Genomic DNA, 27,419 nt, shown 5'->3' with positions numbered 1-27,419 from the left:
CATACTGTACCGTGGTATTTACTTTACCACTCTTTCCCTATATTTAGAATGTATACAGCAATGAGGTATTTATACTATGCCATGGTAAATGTTTACTTTCAGTGGTGCCCACTGTACTTACTTTTCCATCTTTACTGAGCTTAAATTTTAGCTCTTCTTTAATTTCTGTATAGTCCCAGTCCATATGATTTTTTCTGCCTTCCAACATATGTGAAAATATGTTAAATTAAAATGTTACCACTGCTGAGGGTTTTTTAAAAATTATTTTTACTGGAAAATGTTTTTTGGGCTACTGGCTTTTGCAGTTCTGTTGCAATACCTTTTGGTGTAATAGGTGGACTCCTGCTGCTGTGCTTTGGATGAGAATGTACATTTTTGATTTAACACTCATGCAACACAAATGGTGGGATTCATCTCACAAAGTCTTTGATGTCTGTGGTGTATATGTCTGCATTTGAACCAGTGTCCTTTAATTAGCAGAGAAAAATGAGAACTTCCAACACACAGTTTATCTCATTTAAAAGTGGGTGGCTAAAATTATCTCCTTCTATCGATGCTTATTTGTCTATGTAACTGTAAAAGTTATTTAGATAATTAGCTCAGATGTAGGTATCTTCTTGGAGGCTGTTTAAATTCAGGGTACATTAATCCCACCTCATGTAATTTGTATGGCTGTAGATGAATTTTAATTTAAGATGTGGTAGTCTCACTGAAACAGCAGCTCCTCCAATAAGTAGAACATTGGTTTAGGTCCACACTGTACATGAACCCTTGTTGACAGAGGTTAAATTCCAAAATTTGTAGTCCAGTATGTAAAGCTAAACTGGCATTAGTTGTGGTTTATATAAATGTGATATGGTGTAAACCAGAAGCAGTCATAGGATCCAGAGTTTCTGCAACATCCCTGCTGCAAAATGTGGTGCAATCTTCTGGGGTAGAAGAAGAGTCAGCAGCTGGAGGCAGTAACTACTGCTACCATTCAGTTTAACCTGCCCAGCTGGGTTTTGGCTTCAGCCAGGGTAGTGTTTGAGAACATTTGTGAAACACTGATAGTGCCATATCTGTATGTCTTTCATGGTGCACTAGTTTTAGCAGGATACTGATGAAAGAAATGCCTGTGTTGACAAGTGTTGTGGTGCCATTCAAACAGATTTGTAGAGCAAAGGAATTAATGCTGAGAACCTGACATTCATGCTAATTGCATTTCAGGGTTTGTTTTTTTTTTCTGCTCTGTCTCTCTGTGTGGAATGAATACCCATGAACAACTTCAAAGTGCACTCTAGCAGTGTTCTGCAAAACAAAAGGAATAGTTCCAAGGAGGTTCATACCGCTGAGCAGTTTGTGGTATTTTCAATGTGTGTCTATCTCAATGTAGAAAGTCAACCCTGATAATGATACCTTACCCAAAAGATAGATCTCATGGTAGTTTTCTGACAAAGTGAGCAATACTTTTTCTTGATAAACAGGTTGAATTACCTTGAATGTAGTAGGAAACGATTCCCAGTCAAAGTGCTTGTCAGACCTGGGAATCAGCTGCCTTGATCCACTTCCATCTTCTTGTGCTCCCTTCACTACCCTGCATTTACCAAGGAATTTTCATAGAGCAAAGTCATTGAAACCTGGCCACATGCTCACATCAGAGCATGGATGAGGGAACTAGTGGGTGAGAAATCAGGTGCTGTGCACACCTCTTTTTCAAAAAATTATGGTCTCCTTTTTTATGAAATTTCCTCTATTTTTAAGTAACAGTGTTTGAAGATTTAATTCATCCTTTGGCAAACAAAAGGATCCTTGCCTATAGCTATGCAGAGGTTTCTTTTCAACTTCACCATTTCTTTCAAAGAGTTAAGTTGTTTTAAAAGTGTCCTTAGTTTAAATCTGTAAAATACTGACTGTTTCTGAGTATTGTGGAAGAACTTCTTGCATTAAGCTTAAAGCTTAATTTAGGTCAGCTCAATATATATTTCAGTAGCCAGATTTTAATACATCTAATGACATTGTAGTTAAAATTTGAGAAATACTTACTTCTGGTAGGACGTAAAATAAATAGATTGCTGTGACTCTTCATATTCTTCCATTTTTATTCTAGTTTCTTTTAAAATCCCAAGCATCTCGGCATTTTAAAGATCACTAATTAGTTTTCTATTTGAAGTTATTCATTGTGTTATTTGATCCAAATGATAATGAAAACTTAGGTGTTTATCTTTCTTTGTATATGGAGATGCTTTCATTGTTTGAAGCCCAAAGCTTGCCACCATGTAAGTGAAACAAGAGAATGCTATTAAAAGTACAAGAATAAAATTCGTATTCCAGTAAAGAGGTATGTTTTAAGTACTTAGGCAGATTATTTTACCTGTTTGTGTCATTTAGCCTACTTTGTGAGTGGAATGCATTATATTTCGAATTAATCTGACAGGATTAGTATGAAAAAAACTTTAAAATAAACAGTCTTTTATCCTTAGAATTAAGATGCACAATTTTTCTTCATGCAATTTCAATTAGAATAATTACTTTAGGAAAGAAATTTGAGTCTTCTATTTTAATTACTGAAAGAGAAGAACAAAATTCAAGGTAGTATCAAAAATGTAAAGCAGTTCCTCCATGTTCTTGATCCCATCTCTGAAACATGTTGATAATACAGTAGAAAATCTTCAGACTTCTTCAAATTCCACCTACACATAAATGTAGAATTGGCCTTTAAAAATACCTTTAGGCTAATTTTCTCAGAGTAAGCTGTGATGTGGCATTGCAGTCTTACAGATTTCTTGTGCAAGTTTTTAAATTTTTTCAGAAATTTCATATGTATTCATATTACTAGCACCCATGTATAATTTTTGCATTACTGGAGTAGTCAGATAGAAATTAAAGATAGTTTTCCAAGTGGTTGCATCAGAGATTAGGATACCATTTATAGAATCACAGAATTGGTAAGGCTGGAAGGGACCACTGTGGGTCATCCGATCCAACCTCCTTACTCAATCAGGGTTATTCTAGAGCACATGGCAAAGGATAACATCCAGATGATTCTTGAATATCTCCAGTGAGGGAAACTGACAACATCTCTGGGCAACCTGTTCCAATGCTCACTCACCCACACAGTAAAGTTCTTCCTCATGTTTGGGTGGAACTTCCTCCATCAGTTTCTGCCCATTGCCTCTTGTCCTATTGCCTGGTACTACCAAGAAGAGCCTGGCTCCAGTCTCTTGGCACCCTCACACCTGGAGTTTTTCCTCCCCAGGTGCAGGACCCTGCATTTTTTGATATTTACTCCATCACATCTCAAAATATATTGGAGTGATTAAAATGAGAAAAAAAATTAAGTTATGTCTTGGTACTCATAAATTAATTTGCTTCAAGGAAGGTGCATTATGATGAGGCCTAGGAAGTGGGAAGTGTGCTTATCTCTGTCTAGGTAAGGTAAAGGGAGTAAAACCAATATTTTATACTGTGGATGAAGGCAGAGAAACAGTTAAAGAAAATGGAACTTTTTTCAAGACCATATCCAATTTCAACAGTACTTAGAGTGTGGGTGTTCATCTGTCAGGAGGATTAACGATGAATTTCAGTTTTTCATCAAAAAGCTCTACTTTCATAGTTCTGGATGGCTCTGTCATGCATAGCTTTCATCACTCTTTAAAGAAAATTTTGTTAAAGGTATTTACTTCACCGGCTTGCAGAGCTGATTCAAGCAGCTACTATTGATTGCCTAGCTCTAAACTAAAAAAACAAAAAAAAAAAAGTATAATTATTTCAGTTAAAATAGCTGCATAAAATATATTTAAACTTATGTGGTGAGAAAAATAGTACAATAGTGCAGTTCCTTTAACCACGACTGACGCCTTCAAAATGGAAAATGTGGGGGGATGCTTTACAAGAGAATATCTTCTGGCTTTCTGGAGGTTGTAAAAGCTATAAGAAGTTGTCGCTAGCCTTGGAGGTAGGAAGGTTTAAAACTGAGCAAGTGCCAAAAATTTTGTTCTATCGTAAGTCTAATTTATTCTAAATTTGTATTTCAGTGTCCAGTTAGCAAACCCATTCTTAATAGCAATTATCCGGGAAATATATTAACTCTATGACTTGTTTATCCTAAGAACTAAATCTACATATTTTAAAGACATTGAGGTGACTTAATACCATACAATATATGCAACAAAGACAAATTATAGTAGCTTTTATTTTAAAATACTATGAACTTGTGATTTTGTGGTAGAAGATGAAGAAACTCTACTACAGCCTATAAGAACAAAGTATAAATGTGGAGAAAGTGTGTTAATCTTCATGTGTTTTTACAATGGGTACAATAGGGAGAAGAACATTTTATGGTGGTGTGACAACTAAAGGGAAGGGGAAAAGAATTACACAGTCACTTCATGATTTAAGATTAGTATATTTTCTTCTGGAGGTTAAATGTTATGGTTTATGACATTGAACTAATGGCCTAGGAGAGTGAATGGAAAATTTGTACAGTTTTCTAAAGTCAGTGGTCTTTGTATCCATTGGTGGGTTAAAAGATGCATTTTTATACTGTTTGAGTACTTCTATCAAAATAAATGTTGCATTTTGGGAGTTAAAATATACCCTGAAAATTGTTTACTTGCTAATAATATCAATAATAACAGACAAAATGCCATGCAATGCTTAACAGATTTCTGAAGAAGCAAAGCAAGAACAGATATTCTAGGATTAAACTGAGTGATAATAAAGTCTTCACATAATAATGGTCTTGCATAACCAAGGACATACTTGTTTTTGATGAGTTATCTGATTAATAATTTGAAAACTGCATATCAAAATCCATAGAAAAATAAATTTTAGCATGCGGAATTTGTCTGTTGTATTTGTGCAATCTTTGGCTGTGTTAACGAGTTTTCTACCTTTTATCTGTGCCAAAAATTAGTAGACATGATCTCCAGTGTCTGCATGGGAATTTGGATCTGGAAATATTGAATTACTGTTATTTAGATAGCATAGTCTTACTTAATGAAATTTAGTCTGAGCGTATGATTAAATACTTCAGGTTCTATCAACATGTTTTTCTTTCCTGTAAGCATTCTAGTTTCCTAACCTGAGTGTTGATATTAGTAAGGTATCTGGAAACTATTTCTGCAGCTATCAGGAAATTCCAAAAGCCAAGCAAAATTATAGATACTTTGCACTAGAGCGATGGACCACTTTGAGCAAACCCCAGACTAGTGCAGTAGAAACTATGCATTCACAGTATGGTATGACTTTTTTCAGGAAGAGTATGTCTTAGTATGCTTTTGAAAGAAAGAAACTTGGATTTGCCTTCAGCTGCAACCTTATTCTTCCATCTTCCTTAAAGAATAAAAATTAAGGATAAACAACAATTCATAATCTTTCTTTTTTTCCTTCTTCTAAGCATGCCTCTTTACTATGATGAATGTCCCTTTTTTTGCTAGCCTATCCATAAAATCAGTGAATGACAACCTTACTCTAGTTTTTATAATTTGCATTGGAATTGTGTATTATTTCAACAAAAGGTGGTTATAGAAAAGGAAGAAGAAATCTCCTTCATTTCACATAAACTATTAGTTTAGAGGAAATAAAGCCTTGTTTGAAAGCAGGTTGGATAATACTCTTTCAGTTAAGAAAAATGCCCATTACTGAAAAACAATCTCACAAGACAAAAAATGCACTTAATTTAGCTTGGAAAATTGAACTAAGCCTTTCAGTTTCATATTTGTGCTTTATTCACTGCAGTGTGGCTGCACGTGGTTTCTAAAGGGAATGCTGAGAAGGGATTAAAACTTTTTTTCTCTTGGTGAAAGCATTTTTCTTTCTTACAAAACACAAGTGCAGTGTACATTTTTCAATTCTAACTTTTCAGTCTTCTTCCTCAGTAAAAAAAACTTCAAAAAATTTAAAAAATTGACAATTTTTTTTTTTTTTTTTTTAAGAATAAGATACACAGCAAATATTCTTAAGAAGATTTCTCTTTGTTTTCTTTTAAATTTCAGACATGGGACACAGAACTGGAGAGATCTGCAGAGTCATGGGCTGAAACCTGTCTGTGGGAGCATGGACCAGCAAGCCTTCTTCCATCAATTGGACAAAATCTGGGGGCACATTGGGGAAGGTAGTTTAAGATACTATTTTGTGCAATATATGAGAGTTTTAAAAATCTAACAAAATTTGCTTGTTAATAAAAGGAAAAAATGGCAGAAGCTACAACTTTTGAATTATCTAATACACTGCTACTGGCTTTCCTAGGTACAGACCTCCAACATTTCATGTCCAGGCATGGTATGATGAAGTGAGAGATTTCACATATCCCCATCCTCATGAATGCAACCCATATTGTCCATATAGATGCTCTGGTCCTGTTTGTACACATTACACACAGGTATGTAGGTGTGCTTGATATTAATCACCTATGGAAAAGAGTGGCAGAGATTTCCAGCTAGGTTGCTGTCTGACAGAGCACACTAAACTTGCAGTACATTCCACAGCACAAAAGCACAGAAAGGTTTTGTTTAGACTCCATAGTTACAAGCACTGGGTATCATTGATAAAGTAAGGTTGTCATACAAATCTTTACATTTCATCCTCTTAAATATCAGCAGGATTGAGGAAAAAGCTCACAAACCCCAGGGTTAAACTGAGTATTACTGCTCATTTTGCATAATCTGGATAGCTCTTCCTATAATATGTTGAAGAAACAGCTCATTAAAAAAAAAAAAAAACCAAAAAAAGTTTTCTTAGATGAAATCCTCAGATCAAACAGTAGTCTTAAAAACCTTGCTTTAACTTCAGGAAGATTTTAAAATTAGTGATAATTTACTTCCAATTTCTGAAATCTGTGTATCTAGCCTCAATTTTTTGAGGGGTACTAGTCATGCTTTCAATGAATGGGAAATACATGATCTTCAAATTATACTATGGTCCACATATAATTATTGATATAACATTGGAAAACTTAAAAATTATTAATTTTTAAACACTTCTATTTACTAGCATAATTTACAATTGTATCTAGTTTTAAAATAAAGTTACCTCTATATTCTTATTTACTGTATATACAACCTGTAATTACATTTACTGTTTCATGTAAGATCAATACATATATACAGCTTTTTTATGGTACTAGGTCTTCACAACAGTTATCTCTTTCAGCTCTTGAATCCTGCTGGATCTACAGATTTGGCTTACCTTGAATAAATAGATTTTCAACACCTGTCATATTTTTATCATTTGAACATTCCAGACTTTGTCATTTTGATTATTTTTGAGATTTGTGGTGAAAGGTGAATAGAGGAGCACAGCCACCTTAGGTTGCAATGACATAAAAGCATATTCATTTAAAATCCATTACTTGGGTCTATTCAGTGTATGAGTATTTTTCTTAATGTTTTTATCCTTTCTTACCTCCTTTTACTGCTGAAAAATATCTGTTGTCTCAGTCCAACCAATCAAAACCCCTCTAGGTCTTTAGATTGTACGGGGAACTCCAGCACATGGGACCATAACTTCTAGCTCAAAATTATCAATTAATTGTGATTCCAAGAACCAGATCTTCAGCTCATGTTTTGTAAATGTTTTGCTACACTTTCAAATACATGCTTAGAGCATTTGTATAAAATTAGAGCCATATTTTTACCACCAAGGTAAAACTTTTCTCTCTAATAAGGGTATAACTGAATGGCCTTTTGACACCTGTAATTAGGCCACTTCAAGCCATTTATAACAGAGGGGAATACGTTACTTTGGTAATTTGAGTTTTGTATTTTGGAGAGTTTTGATTTTAAGTTGATCATCTTTGGTTTTCCTCTTTTCTTTTCCATAGGTTGTTTGGGCTACAAGTAGCAGAATCGGTTGTGCAATTAATTTGTGTCATAACATGAACATCTGGGGGCAGATTTGGCCAAAAGCAGTTTATCTTGTATGCAATTATTCTCCTAAGTAAGTAGATTGACACGCAAAAATATCTTGAGGGGGCAAGATACTTTATAATAGTCCAGGAAATAATCTGCAAGGAAATCAGTCTGAATTATCTGATTTTTGTACCGTTGCAAAATAGAGCCTTCCCTGTTCCCAAACAGCCTTCGGCTGCACAAATACTCTTGTGAGTTTTCTGGTGCTTCAGTTTTCTGGCCTGTATTTTAGTGCATATACAACATTAGAGACTTTTATTATAGTGTGATATTTTTCTGAAAAATAAATGTATCTCCCCACTGTGACTTAAAGGAATGTAAAAGGAAGCCCATGGTTAAGATAAAATTTTATAGGATATTCCTTCTAGGAGAGAGTGGAGCCCATTCTCATGAAGTGGAGGAGTTTAGTCTTATGGTGCTATGCCAGTCTGAAAAGAGATCTTACAGTGATTTATGTCAGCTCTTAATTTTTTTTCTTCATGGACTTTTCAACTAGATCCTATGTATTTGGTGTAGAATCATAGAATCATTTGAATTGTAAAAGACCATTAAGACCATTGACTCCAGCCAGTAACCTAACGCTGAAAAGTCCACCACTAAACCATGTCCATGAGTGCCTCCTCTACACACCTTTTAAATACCTCCAGGGATGGTGACTCCACCACTTCCCTGGGCAGCCTGTTCCAGTGCTTGGCAATCCCTTCAGTGAAAAATGCTTCTAAATATCCAGTCTAAACCTTCCGTAGTGCAACTTGCTTGTACATTGCTTGTAACTTGGGAATATTGGAAGAATGTTACCGTCTATGTGCCTGCTGGTTTTCATAATTTATTTCTTGATATATTAAGTGCTGTTTAATATTAGCATGTTAATATGCTTATTGATTAAGGTATTTTTTGTGCTTTTTTTCTGTAAAGGGGTAACTGGTGGGGTCATGCTCCTTATAAACCTGGGCGCCCCTGTTCTGCATGTCCCCCTAGTTTTGGAGGAGGTTGTAGAGAAAACCTTTGTTACAGAGGTATGTACTATTTCACCATTACAACTATAAACAGGAATAGAAATGTAACTTTTCTTTTGATTTCTTTCCTCACTCTGCTTTAACATAGTGGAATAAAATATATTATGGGTGTTAGTTAGGCCCTACTTTACTATGCTGGATGGGAATATGTACTTGTGATACGTGAGGCTGAGTTTCACCAGAGGGAATGAAGTGCACTGAACTCCTGCTGATAATGCTGATTCAGGGGTTTTTGTACACAAGGATGGAGACTCATTTTATGCTCTTTTTATGCCTTCCTGTAATTACACTGGAAGTCTATGAAGTAATTTGTTTATAGGGAAAAATATCTCAGTGACAAAGACATGTGATGTGTGTGAAAAACCAAGAACAAGAACCAAGAAGACACTGGTAATTAAAGAAAATATCAGCTAGGATGATTATTACTTTACAATTTTTGGAATAGCATTTATAGCATTGAAACACAGCATATTACAAAGCTGCTACTTCTTTTTGTTCTACTCTGTGAACAACTTATTTAGCAATTTTTGTTAATAGCTTCTGAGATTTCATATGGACCACATGAAAGCTGCATGTGTGTACCCAAATAGCTTTCTTATGGTTCTAAGTAAGAAATGTAGATACAGTTATGAGTGTTTCAGAATTATTTTCACTATGTATGAATAGAAGAGCCTCATTTTCAGGTGACTGTTACTATGAAATAAGCTTTAATTGCATGCTATCTATGAGCTTGGTAAAACTTTGCCCATGTGTAACAGAGATTGTCCTTGACCAGTTGGTTTTATGATGGCATGAAGATACGAAAGGAGCATTAAGAGCAGTTTGATACTTCAATTGTGCTACATATGCTGGGAAAAAAAATGTATCACAAATATACTTGAGGTGTTTTATTAATCTTGAGTTCTCCATCTTATGAAGCAGTGGAGAGTTTTCCTTGCTTTCTTCCTTTTGTCCACCATTTTGTGAGAACAAAGCTGTTTTACTGAAACATGGTAAGGGATTTACATTCCACACTGATTCCATTTTTCATCTGAGAGATTTTTTTTTTTGCCCATTTTCTGAAACAGAGGATTCAGAAAGGCCTTATTCCCCCCATGAACCAGAAGAGGAAACAAATGAGATTGAACGTCAGCGATCCAAAGCCCAGGATGCAACTGTGCAAAGCTGGCCAAGAACACATCAACCTTCAGCCTCCACAGGCACTGACGACAGTGAGAAAAATGAAGTGATAAGCACGCAGCAAATGTGTAAGGAATTTACCTGATTTGCAAGTGGTCAACAAAATTGAATTATCTAGTATCAAATTCATTACAGTGAATTTGCTTTTTGCTTGTTTTAGCTCAGATTGTTTCATGTGAAGTAAGGCTAAGAGATCAGTGCAAAGGAACAACTTGCAATAGGTATGGTAAATTTTACAGTTATCATTTTGAGATTTTTCTGAAAGGCTATATTGTACTTGAGCTGGAATATTTCCCCTTTTTGTAATCCCAGGATTTAAAACCAAGTTGTATTTAATTCTCTTAGGTATGAATGTCCTGCTGGTTGTTTGGATAGCAAAGCCAAAGTTATTGGAAGTGTACATTATGAAATGGTAAATACTTTTAAATTAGATTTTGTACCAGTAGAGTGTTTGATGAAATGTCTTTTCTGTTGGCATACTAGTTAAAATTGTATTAAGAGTGGATTTTGAGGATGTCAGCATTCACCAAAACTAAAAGCTCACACCAAATGTTTAAGAAAGCATCAGATGATATAAATTTGCATCTGCTATTCTGTGTATACTATACAAACGTACTTCATACTTATACATACACAGAAGTAGAATTTTTATGCCCACATATTTACATGCAAATATGTGAAGGTGTGACTAAAGGAGGAGTACAGCAATGTGTGAGTATGCTTGTATAAATTGTTTCAGTAAGATGGACCTGCTTGTGTGTAACCTGAATACTAGCTGAGAGTATATCATTTACTCTGTAGAATGGGAAAACAGTATAGGAAATGACAGCTACTGTGAACAAGTGTACTGTAAGTGAGAATAGTTTATATCTGACTAAGGCAAAGTGGTGGTTTATTTGCTTGAAATAACACCTTCATGGACCAAGTCAAACATAAAAGACTCTCTACCAAGTTTTTAATGACAGATTGTAAGTAAAACCTGTTTTCTTCTGACATGGATCTGCTTTTCCTGCTCTGTTTTTCAGCAATCCAGTATTTGTAAAGCTGCCATACATTATGGCATCCTAGACAATGAAGGCGGTTGGGTTGATGTGACTAGGCAAGGGAGGAAAAATTACTTTATCAAGTCGTACAGAAATGGTGTTCAGTCAATTGGGTAAGTTTTTTCTTAAAATTAAAATGTATGAAAAAGTTTTCATCTGTTTATTTTTATTTAATTCAAAATATATCACGTTTTTAATAACATTTTGCTATGCTTTTTGTCATAAAGAATATGAAAATTCTATAAAAAGGCATGTGGATATAGAGATATTGTATGCATTCTGAAACTTTAGCCAGTGTTTAATGGTGGACAGAGAGTAGGTGTAATAGTAATGTGAAAGAAGGTTAAATAATTTACAGAATGACTTGGGCAGTAAGTTAGTGTTTGTAATTAAAACTGTTGAGAGTATTCAGTTAATTAATTGATGAGACTATATATTTATTGTCAAAAACTAGCACATACTGGCAGATTATGTTTTTTGGACATGGACGGAGCAATCTATGACAGTTAACAAAGCAATAATATTACAAGTTCGTGTTTGTAAATGACCCTCTTGCAGTGTGCATGTGGAACAAGAAGAAAAGACATCTCTTCCTGTATGCTTCAGTAATTTCATCACAGTTCCACAGTTTACATATGACATTTTTCACAAATATTTTGCACGATTTCTACATTGGCCAGTGATGGAATAATATTCCATACTGTGGAAACTTAGTTTGGAGGTATACTGCACTGCTGAGGTGCCTTCCCTAAGACTGGTATGGGAAACAGCTCCAAATACTTGTAGATATGCTAAAGAAAAACCCAGAAAAGCAACACATAGAAATGGAGAATGTTTGGCTGTTTCATATATAATTATCCAATGATAGAAAGACATCAATATTAATATATTTGAATCTAAGATATTACTGGTGGTTGCAAATTATGCTTCACTGTGTCGTAAAGTATTTTTCGGAGCTTTACATTGATGCCTTTATTTCTGTCTATACTTAGTACATGTGTAATAGTGGTATGTGTGTAGCTCAAAGAGCTGAAAGAAAACAGGATTTTTCTGAGACATATTTGGCTCACATGCAAACCTAAGAGTCAAGGACATAGGTAATCATCAGTGGCCGTGCTCTCACTCTGTGCTGTTCAAAAAAATGATACAGGCTATGACACCAACAGGTATGTCTAAGCCAGCATGGAGAGGAGCATTGACATGGTAGACCAAATTCAGTGGCCTATAATTTGGGCTACCAGGGTAGCGCTTAAGGCATTGATATCAATCAGTTTCTTTGGATCATCTGATGACTGGACTCTGGTTTGATGTACCTTCCTAAAAAATGAAGATACAGGCAAACATTTCTCTTTTTTACTTGCTTTGATACAAAGACAGAAGTAGATCTTGATTATATCAATGCTAACATATGAAGAGCCAGCTTGCTTACAAATATAGGAGTAGATAAGCTGTAAAAAACTTTTTAAACTGGAACAAATTGATTTCCCATCAGTTGAAATCTCTGAGTTTCTATGCTATATGAGAAAAAACTGTATGATTGTCCAGCCTACAGAGTGTATTTAGCACCTATTCTCTGAGAATTGGAACTCAGGGGAAGTTATTTTGGTTGTTTGCCAAAGTTTCAAACCTTCAAAAGGCCCATCAATAAGGCAGGGGATGCCTTGCAGCTACCTGACTCTCACCAGTGTATGTAGATGGAGCTTTGCACAAGCTACTATTTAATCTATTCAAGAATAGATTAAATAAAGTGGATCTCGCCTATACTGTGTATTGCAAAACAGAATACAGAATACAGAAAAGTGTCAGGGAAGCATACAGCAAGTGTCCTAATTTTCAGCTCCTTGGATTTCTTATCAGGATAGCCAATACCAATGTTTTTTCAGCTGTTGGATTTTCTTAGGATATGGTACTGTTCTGAATATCTCAACAAGCTAGTGAAAAATAGAATACATATTCCTACATCAGTGTTTGACAGTGCTGGGGCAAGAGAAGTATGAGCTACATCAGTGAAACTAATTGGAATCCAATAAATGAGCAATGTGCCATTGATGAGTCAGACAAGTAAATAAACTGACGCAGGCAAACAGTGAGATCTACAGGAGCAATTTGCTCTAAATCTAAATAGGGAATAATTTCCTTGGTTTGTTGTTATTTCTGTTTGGTTTTTTTTTTTTTAATAAGTAACTTTATGGGTGCCAAAGGCATCCTCAGCTTTTTTGTTGCAGATGAAAAATACCATAATCAGATGCATATCCTAGGAGTCAAAAGAGGAGGAAAATAGAAGATGGGGGGAATAAAATAGAAACGTTCATCAACTTGTAATGAAACAAAATAATCTATGTACCTGACTTTTTATAACAAGAGGAAGCAGGTACATCTGAGTGCCATATAATTACATTAATTAGGTTTTTAATGATGCTGATGATAACAGGAGATTCAAGATCCAAAAGTAAAATAGGATCTTTTACTTTTGAAACATTTCAGGAAGGCTGTGAGGAGAAACTCATCTCAGTGTTGGAATTTTTTATAGGAATGAACCTTTAGCAAAAGGTGAATGAGCTCTTCAGATAGATGAAAGCTTCTGAGCAACCACATGCTGCATTATGAGAGACCAATATATTGCTTAATTGGTTCCTATCACAAGTTCTCTTTGAAAATTAAACTCCTGAAAATGTTTAACACGCATTTTGAAACACATTTGCTGGGAGTACAAAGTAGATGTGTCATTACAATAAATATATTTCCAACTGGGGACAAGGGGGTGCAGTGAGTAAAAACTGTTTGGGGACATTCTCTTGGGTTTACTTCCATATTTTCTAATAGAAACTATTCTAGCTAAAAGAAATCACTGAGATATGTTATTTACTGATAATTTCTAATATTTCTTCTTCAGAAAATACCAATCTGCTAACTCCTTCACTGTCTCTAAAGTAACAGGTCAGTATTTATTTCTTACAAGCTCAGAACTGCTGTTTTTTCTAAATAGTAAACATTTACTTGTTTGTGTTTTATTTTCTTCAGTTCAGGCTATCACCTGTGAAACCACAGTGGAACAACTGTGCCCATTTCAAAAACCAGCCTCACACTGTCCGAGGTAAAATTCATAAAATGTTATTAATTTAAAGTGCTGCTCTATTTTCTGCCATTTAATAATTATTTTAAGTCATCTTAAGTTGTTGAGAAAGGTGACAACAGTAGCTGTAAAAATGAAGTAAAAAATGTTCAAATGATATTTTAGTCTTTGGTCTCAGTAGAAGGCAAGGTAGGTAAAGATGATCTGCAGGATTTTTCATTAAGAAAATCTCTTTTTCTTTCACTCATTAAGATCCTGTTGCTAATCTTAGTGAAATCCTTACACTAAAGACTGTGAATAAAAGTACATTTTTATTTTTCTTTGTCCATTATTATATATATGCACCTTGGGCAAAGTACACTTTATTTCAATTTATTTACCTGTAAATCAGATACAATAGAAGGATAAAATTCAGATAATTATCATAGAAGTTACCAATTTGCTTGGGAGTTCTGCAGAAACTGGATTTTAAAAAAAATTTGAAATATATCTGGTTAAGGTAAGGCCTGGTCTGCAGGTTGGCTTTAAATATCTGTGCCATTTCTTTGAAGCCTGTGTTTTAACTCTTTGAAAGGCTCCTGTACCGCAATATTTTGACAAAAGAATTTGGTAACAGTTCTTAAAACCATAGATGAGTCAAAGGTAAATACACCGGAGCATGACTTACCACAAATTAAGCTGGAGATATCCACAGGATTACTTTCATAGCAATCCTACAGCCAACACAGGAAACAAGTACAAAGCCAAAACTGCTAGGAAAACATCCTTTCATGTAGCACTTGGGTCCATGGACTTACTTGGTGTTTGGCTATGACTCCTGGCTTTCTAGCTGGAAGATGTGGAGAATTAAGCTAAGGACTGGAACACAGGAATGGATGGGTACAATCTCCTATATGTTTCTTTTTCTTTTCATTATTAAGAACTAAAGCTAGCTTCATTAAGAGAAAAACATGTTTTTTCTTTAGGAAAATTAAAGAATAAGTACAAGGTTTAAAATGACAATTCTGATGTGTCAACTTAAGGAACTTCACAATAGCAGTGATTCATTCAAGATTCCGTGCATGCTCTTCATTCTGAAAATGTAGTCTTGGGAATTACAAGAAGTAGTCAGTCATGGCATTGATTACACAACCTCATTTTTCCCTCTTACTCCCAACTCATAAATCAGCAGGTCTTCAACAGGCTTCTTCAACTTCTTTCTTCCTTCTGACAAAAATATCTTTCCTGACTCTTATCAGCATGTTTTAGTTACCCATCTGGCAAGACTCTAGCATGCCCAAGTGATTTGACTTCCAAATATTGATTGGAGCCTGGATAACATTTTAGAGAGGAACACTTGCCCAGGGCTGTCCCATATAGGGTGGCTCAGTTTTTCAAATGAAGTAGCTCAGAATAGACCTAGAGTCAGCTGATGGTTCTTGCTTGTAGCATATCAACAGTTAGCAAATAAAATGCTGACACCTTTTGTACTACACTTAGTTTGCCACATGGTTTTCCTGTGCATTTTGAAGGCATAGAAGATGTGAATCACAGAGAAAATTTTCCTCAAATGTTAACAAAATGTAGTTAATAAAGACAGTGTTTGTTTTAGTAGGTTTCTGACCTCCCAGGATCAGCTAGGAGTTTCACTGTTTTCCAAGAGTTTTCGTTCTAGCCACATATGCCAATGCTCAGTTTCATTATAAGTTGCTAAATTGGCTTGTGTCACCAGGTCATCAGTATCAAAGCAGGTCCTCAGTCACATCTGCCTCTTCAGAGAAGGTATCTGACTGTACATTTTGTATAGGGCACTTAGATAAATTATAGAATAATGAACAGGCTTTCTTCTCACTGACTTTTCTACTTGCCTCACATATGTTTAACAAGCATACCATCTACTTATTCAAAGGAAAGAAGACCAGACTTGTTAAAGTATGATTTTAAGCACTTCATATGAACTTCAACACATCAGCAATGCTTTCAGTTGTATGGTCAAAGCCTCGCAAACTGACAGGTTTTAAATAGCATTATGGACCCATATGTATAGACAATCAACTTGATTTATACTTAATAATGCTGTCATTGAGCATGATATATTAATCCTCTGATACTCTTCCTAACTGTATGTGGTTTTGTTTTTGATCTTTCAGGGTGTATTGTCCTCACAACTGTATGCAGGCAAATGCACACTATGCTCGTGTAATTGGTACACGAATTTATTCTGATGTAAGTATAGGGATTTACATTGTGTTATAAAATGAGACATAAAATTCCATGAAAAAATTGTAATGTAACTATAAGATAGAATATTGATATACAGTTTTCCTCCATATGATGATTTTTTTACAAAAAAACCCCTTTCTTTTAAAAAATTCTTTTTCAGAGGCTTCCATTTCAGTTAGCAGTAGTCAGATGTCGAAGATACGGAAAATTATTTGGAAACTCATTATAGGCTTTACTAGGCTCTTGACCCATACTTTAAATTATTTTTAACAAAATTCACACTCTTCAATATTTGTCCAACATTACCAGTGTATACTCATTTAAACCCTTGCATTTCAAATTCTGATGCAACCATAACTTCTATCAGACTATACAAAAAATATTGATCTTAAAATAAATGTCTACATTCTCATTACTTTGAATATTTATTTTCTGTGTGAATAGCTAAGTATTTACAACAGAGTGATATATTTGTGTAAAGTGTCTCACACCATCATATTATTTTAACAGTCTTTTTTTTGTCATTCTGTTTGCTAGTCAACTTTTTTTCCCTGTCTTTTCTACAGCATGTTTATTTCTGAGGTGGGTAGAAAGTCTGAAAAGAGATTTCTAATTTAAGCCCCTCTTTTGTCATGTCTCTATGAAGAAGCCAGGGTATAGTAGCAGAGAAAGCAGTTTGTATTTTTGGCAGTAAATTGTAGTTTAACTGTCTTATGTATGTCATAAAGAGTAGTATGGCAACCAGTTGGGTCAGATGATGATTTTCACTACTTTTCAGTTCTTTGAAATGTGTGAAAACAATATGTGAATATTTACTCTTCAGCATTATAAAACTAGCTAATGTCCATTGACAAGACATATGTCACCTGAGTGTCTTGTCCTGAAAACACTCTTGTCCCTAAGTAGTGTCATGGGTGTGAGTAGTATTCCCAGTTCAGAAAGATAATTGATTTGTGAACTGGATCCTTAACATGCAGGGCATGTTAAAAGGGGCAGTGAAAATAGATTCAATGCAAGTCCAGATCGTGGAAGATTATTTTCTTTCAGCTCTGTGGTTGCAATTAAGGGCTACAGACAAAGTTTCCCAGTGAGTTAGAAGAGACTGCTGTAGGAGAAAGATGTGCTTGTGTTTAACCTTGACAGCGTGAAATCTCAGATTATGTATTTTTGAATGAATTCAATGAAATTTACATTGAATATGTATTTTCTTTGGCTGAGAAGTCCTAGGTGACTTTAATTAGTGATATAGAGGTACACTTTAACATTATTTCAGGTGTACTATCTCGTTATTCATCTTCATTATGTAGAAATGTGTGCAGCCATACTGCTTTTACGAAAGAATGGATATGCATGCAAGTGAAAAAACAGAGATGGGAGTCTTCTTATCAACTTCACATGCTATCAGGATAGACATTTACACTGAAGGTGCTGTTCTAGGTTATGTTTTCAGTAGTTTTTAGTACAGAGAGTATAGTGGTAAAGGAGATAAACAGGTGTCTGCAGAGCAGAATTCGTTTGAATTTTTCGGTGTGTCTGCCTTACTTCTTCCAGGGGCTAGAGGCCACAAATGTCTTTTATCTAAAGTGTTCTATGAAGTTGTATAATTTTATACCATTTGAGCACTTAGGTTGTACTAATTTTTGTTTCAGTAACCACATATACAAATATTCCCTGAAACTTTTGCAAGTATTCATAATTCTCTATGATGGTAAAATATAGAGAATATTATGTAGAAAGCTATTAAATAGATCCAAATTCCTATGATGGTATGTTAAAGATACTTGTGATTTAAATGCCTTTGTAGAGTAATGCTGTGCTATTAGATACTGGTATTTGTTGAGTATCTGAAGAAGGAAAATAATTAACTTGGTATTCAGATCCCGTGACCTGTTAAAAATACTAACAAACTTAGGAGTGTTCACAACACAGTAATGCTGCATGAAATGTTCTAACTAACTTTAAAATACTGCCTTATACATCCTTTGGAATTTCTTCATCAAAATTAAAGGAACAACCGTAAAACTTTTGGGAAAACTTTGAAGTTTTCCCGAAAGTGACACCAGGATGCTGATGTATACCACAAATAATATGCTGAAATTTGTGACAGACATAGTGAAATCATGTTTTGCTTAAATCAACAGGAGGCTTGCCTTTGTGGTTCAGGGAAGTGTGATCTGGATGACATAATATTGAGCACAGGAAATACTGTGACATCACTACTGGAATCTGATTCCATTTAGATGCATGTCTAATAGTATCATTCCAAGAAAATGAGAAGTTATTGAGAGATAAGGCCAGATAATACTTGTAAAAAAAGATATTCTGTATATGTTTATAAAACTATAGGTATCTATTCATAGCTATTCCTACAAACAAGTTCATAATTATGAAATTATACTCATGTAATTGTTCATTTATTCAAAAACTATGTGAATTTGTTCTCCAGTCTCATCTGGAATGTAGCATCAGACTCTCAGTTTATTTTCATCTGAAAATAGCCTTTGAGCTGGCCTCATGAACCTCTGTCTTCTGACCTCTCCTTTTTCACATTTTCCATTCAAGTGTCTTGCCATCATTTTGAAATGTTGTGCATTAGCCCAGCCATACTTGATTGGTCCAGTTGTGGTGTCAGCCCTAACAATGGCCCCATCCTTTGCTGGAGATTGTTTCCAACAAGCAGTCAGCCTGCTCTGTCAAAATCTCCATCTCTTGACTTTTCCTTTCCTTTTTACTTGACTAGAAACTTCCAAATAATGTTGGAACAGCCACCACATCTTAGCCATCCTCAAATGTAATTATGAAACCCCTATGTCATGATGTAAATGGTGAGGGTACATTTTGGTTACTATTATAGAGGTGAAAAAGCTGATCTTTCTTTTCCCCAGTTGTACCTCCAGCCTTTTTTTATATCTCCAGTGGGAACTGAAAACAAAGTTACTGCTGTGTTATTGTACTAGGAATGAATAGAATGAATAGTTTTCTTCTAGTTCTTCAGTGTAGTTAATTGCTTGTAAATATCATCTTTTATTTCTTCTGACTGTAATCCTGTACTGGAGAGGCCATTATTCCCCCTGGGTATTTGAAATAGCACATGATCAGTCTACTCTTTAGTTACTCCACGGTATGGATAAATAAGGCTTGCTATAATCTTAACAATAAGGCATCTATTGGTGTTCAGGCTATAAAAAACGTTTTGCAACATTGGGAGGAGGAAAAATACAGAGGGGTATAAATGGCATCCTTTCTGGCATGTTCAAAAACTGCGCCCAGCAATGTGGAAATAAAAACTCTAAAGCATCTTTGCAAACAATTATTTGCATAAATTATTTCAGATCTTTACTGCTTTAAATATTGCAACGTTAACAGACAAACTATGTATGAGTGAACCTGGCAAGTCCTGTGCTTTGAATGAAAGTAGAAAAATCATTGCTGTTTTAAATTCCTGATTTCATATAGCATTGAGGTTGAAAATGACTATGATAACATATATAAATTATTCCAATTATAACTGGAAGAAGTGCAGTTTATTGTTTAAATCGTGGTCTGTTTGAAAACTTTTCCCACCAAAAATACTTGTCTCTAAGTGGAGATACACTGAAGCTGGAACTGCACTTTGCTATGCTGTGTTTTAAAGATTGGGACCTACCTTCTGGAATATCTAAGTTTCATTCTTCTGACAATTATTAAAATGCTGAAAGAGTAATAGAGTACTGCAAGTTTAAATCAATTATTTAAATTAACGTTATCAAGATGGTCACTGAGAAATCCTTCTGTGGATATTGTTTATTCCTCATGGGTTAATAAGGGAAATTCGTGACCAGAAAATAGAGTTTCAAGCAGCTATAAGTGCTGTTAACAGAGAACTTTCATTTTAGACCTCTGTCTTCTGTCTGATGTTCACATTATACCCTTCATCTAATTAGCTTTTAGTATTTACCCATGCCTGGATAGAAAACTGTGATGCTTCCTTTAATCATGAATCATTTTACTAATGTTCGAGATTTTGGCTGTAAGATCATTTAGTTTTGAAAGGTTGAAGAATTCAAACATCTTCCTGATCTTTGAACTCAAATAGCCTGAAATAAATTATTTTTGCATCATGGTGAAAGTGATCTGAAATCTCTTTCTGAATTCCTATAAAATGGCCTAATTCCTAATGAAGCTGGTTTAAATATCATAAGACTAATAAAATTAGTCATGCAATAAATATAACTATTTTATGTTTCCTTGGTTTAAACACCTGTATTTGTCTTCTTTTAAAAAATGGTGAAATGAAAGGATGAATGCAAAGCTAATCTGTGTCTTCACTCCCCAGATCTCCAGTATCTGCCGGGCAGCAGTGCACGCGGGTGTGGTCCGCAACCAGGGCGGCTACGTTGATGTGATGCCAGTGGACAAAAGAAAGGTCTATGTGGCTTCCTTTCAGAATGGGATATATTCAGAAAGGTACAGAGCCCATCTGCAAAAGTTACACTTTACTCTTGGCCTCGCTAAGGTTCTCAGTCTTGCATTGTGTCTGCTTGTACCTGGGCAGTGCTGGAAGCCAAACAAACGGGCCACAAGGGGCGATTTACAGGGCTTGTGTAACAGCAGCTGCGCTGACTCTGGAGAAGCTGTGCTGCTGGAGCTGCCTGCCTCCTCTAAGCTCGTGCAACATTACCCTGAAAAGCTGCTTATGAAATAAAACAAACCTCTTGTTTGCTTTGCTGGTTCTGTTGCAACTAACACAATAAGAAAATTGCAGCTACTCCTTTGAGGATTTTTTAAAAAATTAACATTAATGATGCAGGTTCCTTGGTTCCTGATGAACTGTTCATTAGTGATTTACATGGTATCGAACCAGTGATCCTGGATCATACTTAATACTCACAAACATTGAAATTCACAATCATTTAAACATATTTTTTATGTTCTTTTTAAATAATTTGTTGTTAACAGTGTTTTTTGAAAGACAGGGAGATGCTGTGAAAGTTCACTGCTTGTATTGAGTGTATTTGTGCATTGTGTGATGATAACACGTGGCTATATGTTGCAGGTTTAATTTAATCCCTGAAAGGGTTCTCCCAGTTCTAAAGAAAGAAAGAGAAATCACTTTTAAAACATTGTGCCACTCTTTTTGTCCTGTAAAGCTAAAAATGTTTCTTAGACTAAATATTATGGTTACCTAACCAGACTATAGCCTTTCTGAGAAATTTGAGTGGGAAAAAAGTGTCAAAAATTTTCTGTAGAAAACTCAGAAGTAGGAAAATATTGAGTATTTTTGTCTTGTTTTTAATTGTGGGTAGGAGAATGTCTTCTGTCTTTCTCTTAGACTATTCAACAATTCTGGAAGCTTGTGAAAATAAAGATTTTCTTTGCTCAATGGATGACTGATTTTACATATTTTTTGACTTTTCTCTGTGATCATCCAATTCCCTTAGAGTGCTTCCTTACTGACACTTTTACTCTCAGTGTAAATATTCTTGAGTAGAGAGGCAGACAGGAAGAATATTGCAAATTTGATCATTACTTATACTTTATTATACATATTAGATATTGTCTATAAATATAAATTTAAAATATGTATAGATACACATATTAATCACCTTGGTAAAGTTTGGGAGGTCAGAAGTTTGGAAAAGAGTCACATACAAGTTTTCTGCAAAGCAGAAATTATGAATTCTGATGCTGTTGCAGCCAACCTGTTCCACTGTGCCTTTCCTTGATTCCACTCCATTTCCCTTTCCTTCCCAGATAATCTTCAGGCAGGGTTGTCTAAAGAAAAAACAATGGACCATTAAATAGGATGTGCTGGTCCAACTTTTAAGGCAAAAATACTTATTTTATCAACATTTCATTGCAATTGGGTATTTTTGTTTCTTTTCTTTGAAAGCCAGATACTCATCCATTCAGAAGGCATTCCCTTTGCTTTTGTTAGACATTAGGTCTCTGCAGAAATCTATTATTCATTGTATAAGCAACTAACAAACAAGTGATCTCCTAGGTCTGCAAGTTCTCTCCAAATACAGTTGCTAGAAGAGTAAGAGTGACATGTATGTTTTCTCTATTTCCAAAACACTTTTAGCATTTTGCTTCAGTTCTTTAAACCACAGTCCCTCATCACAAAGGATGACTATTGAATTTTTCTATGTTGTATTTTGTTCCTATCAAACTTTTTGGGAAAAAAATTCTAAAATTTATGTAGTTTTTATTTGCAGCAGTTTTAAAGAAATCCTAGATAGATGAATTTAGGAGTTGTCACAAGAAGTGCTGCAGGACACTAGAATTTACAATTGAAAATTTTAAAAAGTTGTTATTGGAGTGTTATCGTCTTAAAATAACATAAAAACTGTTTTTATGTTTCAGTTTACAGAATCCTCCAGGAAGCAAGGCTTTCAGAGTATTTGCTGTTGTTTGAATCTAGCAAGTAAAACACACAACAGGCAAGTGAAGCCCGAGCACTTGGAAAAGATTAATACAGGCCATTTGTTGTGATTCCTAAAATTTGTATAAAGCTGTAACATTGTTGTACAGAAGATGTATACTGCTTTCCACCAACAAATTTAAGTTACATATAAATCTTAATGAAAAAAATCTGTAAAAATAAACATGGGAGAAAAATTCATTTGAAAATCTATAATGATATATAACATTACTTTGAATCCTGTGTTAAATATTGCTATATTTTCTTAGCAGTTACTCCTATACAGTTAATTCAAAGCTCATAAATGTTCTTTGTTTTCTTCATCTGAATATATTATTGTATGGTGCTTTATATATGCCACTAACAGTAACCTTAAAACTATACCAGAGGGAGGCCTGAGTTTTTATTTTCAATGTACATAAAAGAAGTCATCCCAATATTTTGATAAAATAAATCATGCCTTAAAGTAAAATAAATACATATATAACTTTTTGATTTAAAGTAGCATTAGCTATGAAAGCATCAATGAAGAGGCTAGATTGTTCTCAATTTCACACTAATCATAACAAGTAAAAATACCTATTTTGAAATAAATTGGGATAAAATCATAGAAAATATAGGAAGAAGCCCTAGGTCATGCTAGCATGTTTTCCTCCGAAAAATTCTTAAGAGACTGGGCCATTCATGTCTATTATTTTTAAAATAGATTAATAAAATATTTATTGGATGCTGCTAAGCTCTTTATTTCAAACAGCCATAATTCATTATGGCCCAATTCTTCACAGATATCCCACTGTTTTGGGATGGGTGTGTGAAACATATATAACCTTGAAGGATCTCATAAAATCTTTGTATTGAGAAGTGCAGTAACCGGAAATTAAGGAATAAGCTTGAAGTTCTGCACAAACACGTGCTTTACTTTTGCCATGTGATTCCTTCAATTTACCTAAATTTGGGTTCACAAAAAATGTAATATTGTACAAATCCAAAACAATTTGCATGCTTATAGCCTTGAGCTGTACATGTTATCAATATGCTAAACATTAATATAGGAGTAAATGTTCAAAAAACCAAAGAAAATGGTAACAAAGGCTAACCTTGCTCCTTGTGACCTGGCAAATACTCCTGCAGGCCAGGAAGTATAGTGGCACGAAGCCCAGTGACAATTATGTCATTTGTTGCTTCACAATTTTAAAGAATTCATTTATGATGAACAGCTTGATACATTAATTTTACCATATTATGGTATATGAAGAACATGTAGTGGTGATACTATGTTTCTTTCTATGAAAAGTGTATTGGTGCTTTAAGACTGAAAAGCTTTTAAACTTTATTTTTGGTATATTTTGTTTCTGTTGTTGAATTTATTTCACTGCAACGTGTAAACTTATTCATATTCTTCATATTTCAGAACATTATATTCTGCCTGCTCTTTTGCTACATGTACTACCTCATGTAGTTAGGCAAGCTTTGTTAGTTTTTTTAATCAGTTTTGAATAAAATTAATTTACATTGTAAGAATACATTTCATTGGTGGTTTTTTTTTTTTTTTGGTCCTGATTCAAGAGAAAAAATGTAATAGCCACCCTGAATATTAGCCTTTGTTTGTTTTTCTGACCTAAACATTGCAAGCAGCCATAATCTGAGGTTCTAAAACTGTAAAGGGAGTTTAGACCTAAAACTTTCATTAATTGCATCAGAAGTCTTATGGATAAATCTCATTTCTTCAAGTTTTGACCAGGGTCAAATCGATGAGGAAGACTAAGAGTCTTTTATGTACAACCCTATTTTTTTTCTGCAAGTAGTGGCCATTGAAAGAAGCTTTTATATAGATTTTGCAATACTGGCATTAACCATTTCTCAGGATTGAAACCAAAGTACAAGTTCCTGTGCAACAGGGCATGGGTTTACCCTTGGGGCCATAACAATAAAATTAGTGCTTGGTGGGAGGGGAAAGAGAGCTCCAACATTCCATGTGTGAATAATTGCTGTAAGCAGCTCTACTAATCAACACAGTGACAAGAAGAAAGTTACTCACCACCCTTTATCCTCACATATTCCATTGCTCAAATTTTTGGAGTTCTATTGCTTTCCCCCATGACTATCCTGTTCTTATCTAAATATTCCAGCTAACACCAACTATTTGAGAAACTTTCTTCTGTATTTACTGTAAGTAATAAGTCAACGAGGAGACATTTCCAGAAAGTTGTAGAGTGGCAGATACACTTTGGTATTTCTTTCTGCAGCAGAAGCAACTGTAGGCCAGATGCTCACAACAAATTCACACAAAGCCCAAAAGAATAACTAACAGTATTAGAAAACTTGGCTGATGAACAAAGCATACAGAAAATTCAATTTTTGACTTTAGTGAACTTGGGACATTTACGCATAGTACTAGCTGGACATGAATTAAGGAAACTTAAAAAATATTTCCTAAAATGTGGATGCTGAGGAATTTTTATTAAAGGGTTCACATACTTTGTTGTGTCTTGATTTCTGCATAGAGGACTGTCTGATCGAAAAATTTTGCATAAAGTGATTTGAAACCAAACTTGAAACACAGGTTGGGAGAACCTTTGTGTAAGTTTACAGCTTTTTAATTGAAGAAATAGATTCAAGTTGTATGTAAATGTCAAGAGTGTCAGCTGTCTATGGGTTCTCAGTGGATTTGAAAGAGGAAAATAACATCAGCTTTTTTTCATGTATTGATAGATATGTTCAGGACAATGCATGACCCTTTACTTCATATGGCAGAGATGTAACCAAGGTACTCACATTAACAGTGTCTTCTGTGTGACAATTGCTTTTGAAGTATGTTTTGAATTTTGTTTAAAAGCCAGATAACCCAGATTCCTGTGAATACACAAGGGAGGGTTTATTTCCTGCAATTTCTGCAGTCATACAAAGGGCAAGATTTAGAAACATAAATATTTGGAAGTTACAAAGATTATTCATACAGTGCAATATTCCGTTCAGAAATGTATATAAATACTGTATGAAATACTGTACAGTCACACTTCTATGGCTTAAGGGTTTTTATAGCATCTGTAGAACTCTAGGGAATTATACAAGGAGTGAAAAGCCTGAAGATTTTTTGTTTCATTCAGTGCATAATATGTATCTTAGAGAGCTTTAGATATACAAATGACAGCACACTTTAACACTCAGAAAATTGCATATGATTTTATCAAAACATGCATTGTGAATATAGGAAAAGAAGCCATGCTGTCAGTCTTAGCTTTAGCCTGCCTTTGCTGTCAGAAATAAATGATGGAGATAGTATTTTATATATGGTCGTTATTTTTATTATTGATATTGTTAGTAAAGCAGAAGTCCTTGACATGACAAGTGAAAATACAATATGATGTGATTCCTGCTCCATGTTAGCATAAGATGATAATGTGACACCTGGAATTTGCCATCGGCTGTTCAATGATCTGTGCTGTCTTGTTCATCTCAGCCTGTTTGCTGGGAGACAGATTCCTACATCATTAAACCATCACAGCATTTTGTAAAAAGTGCTAATAATGAGTGTTAAATATTCAGAAGCTAGCAAAGCCCCCCAGTCAGACCAGCTTAGTATGGTAAGGCACAGGAAAATAGAAGAGACGAAAGGAGGAAAGTCAAGAACATGCAACCAAAATGGCCATGAAGCTCCTATGTGTTACTATCGGCATCAATTACTGCAGTAATCACCCCAGTTATTCAATACAATATCTGCCCCCAGTGCTCTATCCAATATTGGTTTTGTCTTTGCTAACAATGGGGTTAGTCTCTGAGGGTTGGCAGCAAAGCTGTTGGTTACAAACTGAGATACGCCGGCCAAACAACACTTTGTCTTAGTAGGCACAGAAAAGATTTCAGTTGCCAATATCAGTAACTCTTGGGCTTTTAAATCTCCAATTTTATTTTAAACCATAAGCATTTATAACAATATTAGCAATAATATTGAAATTTAATATGAAGTCTGGTTATGCAGTTTAAAAAACTTTATTTGATGTGTTTGCAGTTATTTTTGAATGAATGATTTTCTATGACAATATCCATAATAAGAGTATGATCTTAAAATAAATGCAAGAACTTGCCTTTAGATTTGCTCACGTATCTGCAAGCTGAGAAACTCATAAGACTTTGTAGTAATACTAATTATTTTTAGGATCCTCAAGAAATTAGAAGTGCTAGGAAGTAGTAGGGCTTCCAAACAGCCTACACAGTTTGAAAAACAAGTACTTCAGAGGCTTAATTATTCACTTAGGCTTCTTTATATGTAATGTAAATAGCAATCTGGCTCTGACTTCTTATAAATTGCTGCTACTGTACATCTCAAAGATAAATGGGAAACAGTTGCTAAATAAACCTCCCTGTAGTCAGTTCAATTTTCATTCCATATTTATCTGTTAAAATCCATCTGTTTCTTATTGGTGGTTGTTTGCCTACTGAAGATCATGTCCTCTGAATAAGTATTTCTTTCATTGTGTCAGAACAACTCCAAGACCTTTGAGGCTGCAGGCTGCACTGAACACAGAAACAGAGCAATCATTTTATGCAAAAGGACTTAGTCTCAGATTTTGGATTTAGCTCAGTTTGGTACACAAAGAAGTGCATTGTATG

General features: G+C 34.7%; 1 protein-coding gene across 3 annotated transcripts in view; it reads left to right on the top strand.

Moving 5' to 3' along the window:
- The window catches only part of CRISPLD1 (cysteine rich secretory protein LCCL domain containing 1), a 36,329-nt gene extending 11,996 nt beyond the window's left edge, over positions 1-24,333 (top strand). Inside the window, exons 3-15 of one of the 3 annotated variants that reach the window (XM_041464532.1) lie at positions 5,979-6,097; positions 6,232-6,364; positions 7,805-7,920; positions 8,808-8,908; positions 9,976-10,155; positions 10,248-10,308; positions 10,433-10,499; positions 11,113-11,243; positions 14,024-14,067; positions 14,152-14,224; positions 16,333-16,408; positions 20,721-20,851; positions 22,751-24,333. In XM_041464532.1, coding sequence (XP_041320466.1) covers positions 5,979-6,097; positions 6,232-6,364; positions 7,805-7,920; positions 8,808-8,908; positions 9,976-10,155; positions 10,248-10,308; positions 10,433-10,499; positions 11,113-11,243; positions 14,024-14,067; positions 14,152-14,224; positions 16,333-16,408; positions 20,721-20,851; positions 22,751-22,802 — 1,284 coding nt within the window. In that variant the 3' untranslated portion in view covers positions 22,803-24,333. The remainder of the gene's footprint in view (positions 1-5,978; positions 6,098-6,231; positions 6,365-7,804; positions 7,921-8,807; positions 8,909-9,975; positions 10,156-10,247; positions 10,309-10,432; positions 10,500-11,112; positions 11,244-14,023; positions 14,068-14,151; positions 14,225-16,332; positions 16,409-20,720; positions 20,852-22,750) is intronic. The other 2 variants (XM_041464533.1, XR_005954871.1) reach the window with 2 other exon arrangements.
- The last annotated feature ends 3,086 nt before the right edge of the window (positions 24,334-27,419 follow it).

The sequence above is a fragment of the Pyrgilauda ruficollis genome, unplaced genomic scaffold (genome assembly GCF_017590135.1).
Source record: "Pyrgilauda ruficollis isolate IOZ18807 unplaced genomic scaffold, ASM1759013v1 scaffold18, whole genome shotgun sequence".
Classification (NCBI taxonomy): domain Eukaryota; kingdom Metazoa; phylum Chordata; class Aves; order Passeriformes; family Passeridae; genus Pyrgilauda; species Pyrgilauda ruficollis.
Note: the sequence above shows the minus strand (reverse complement) of the source record. Positions and strands in the feature narration are given on the sequence as shown.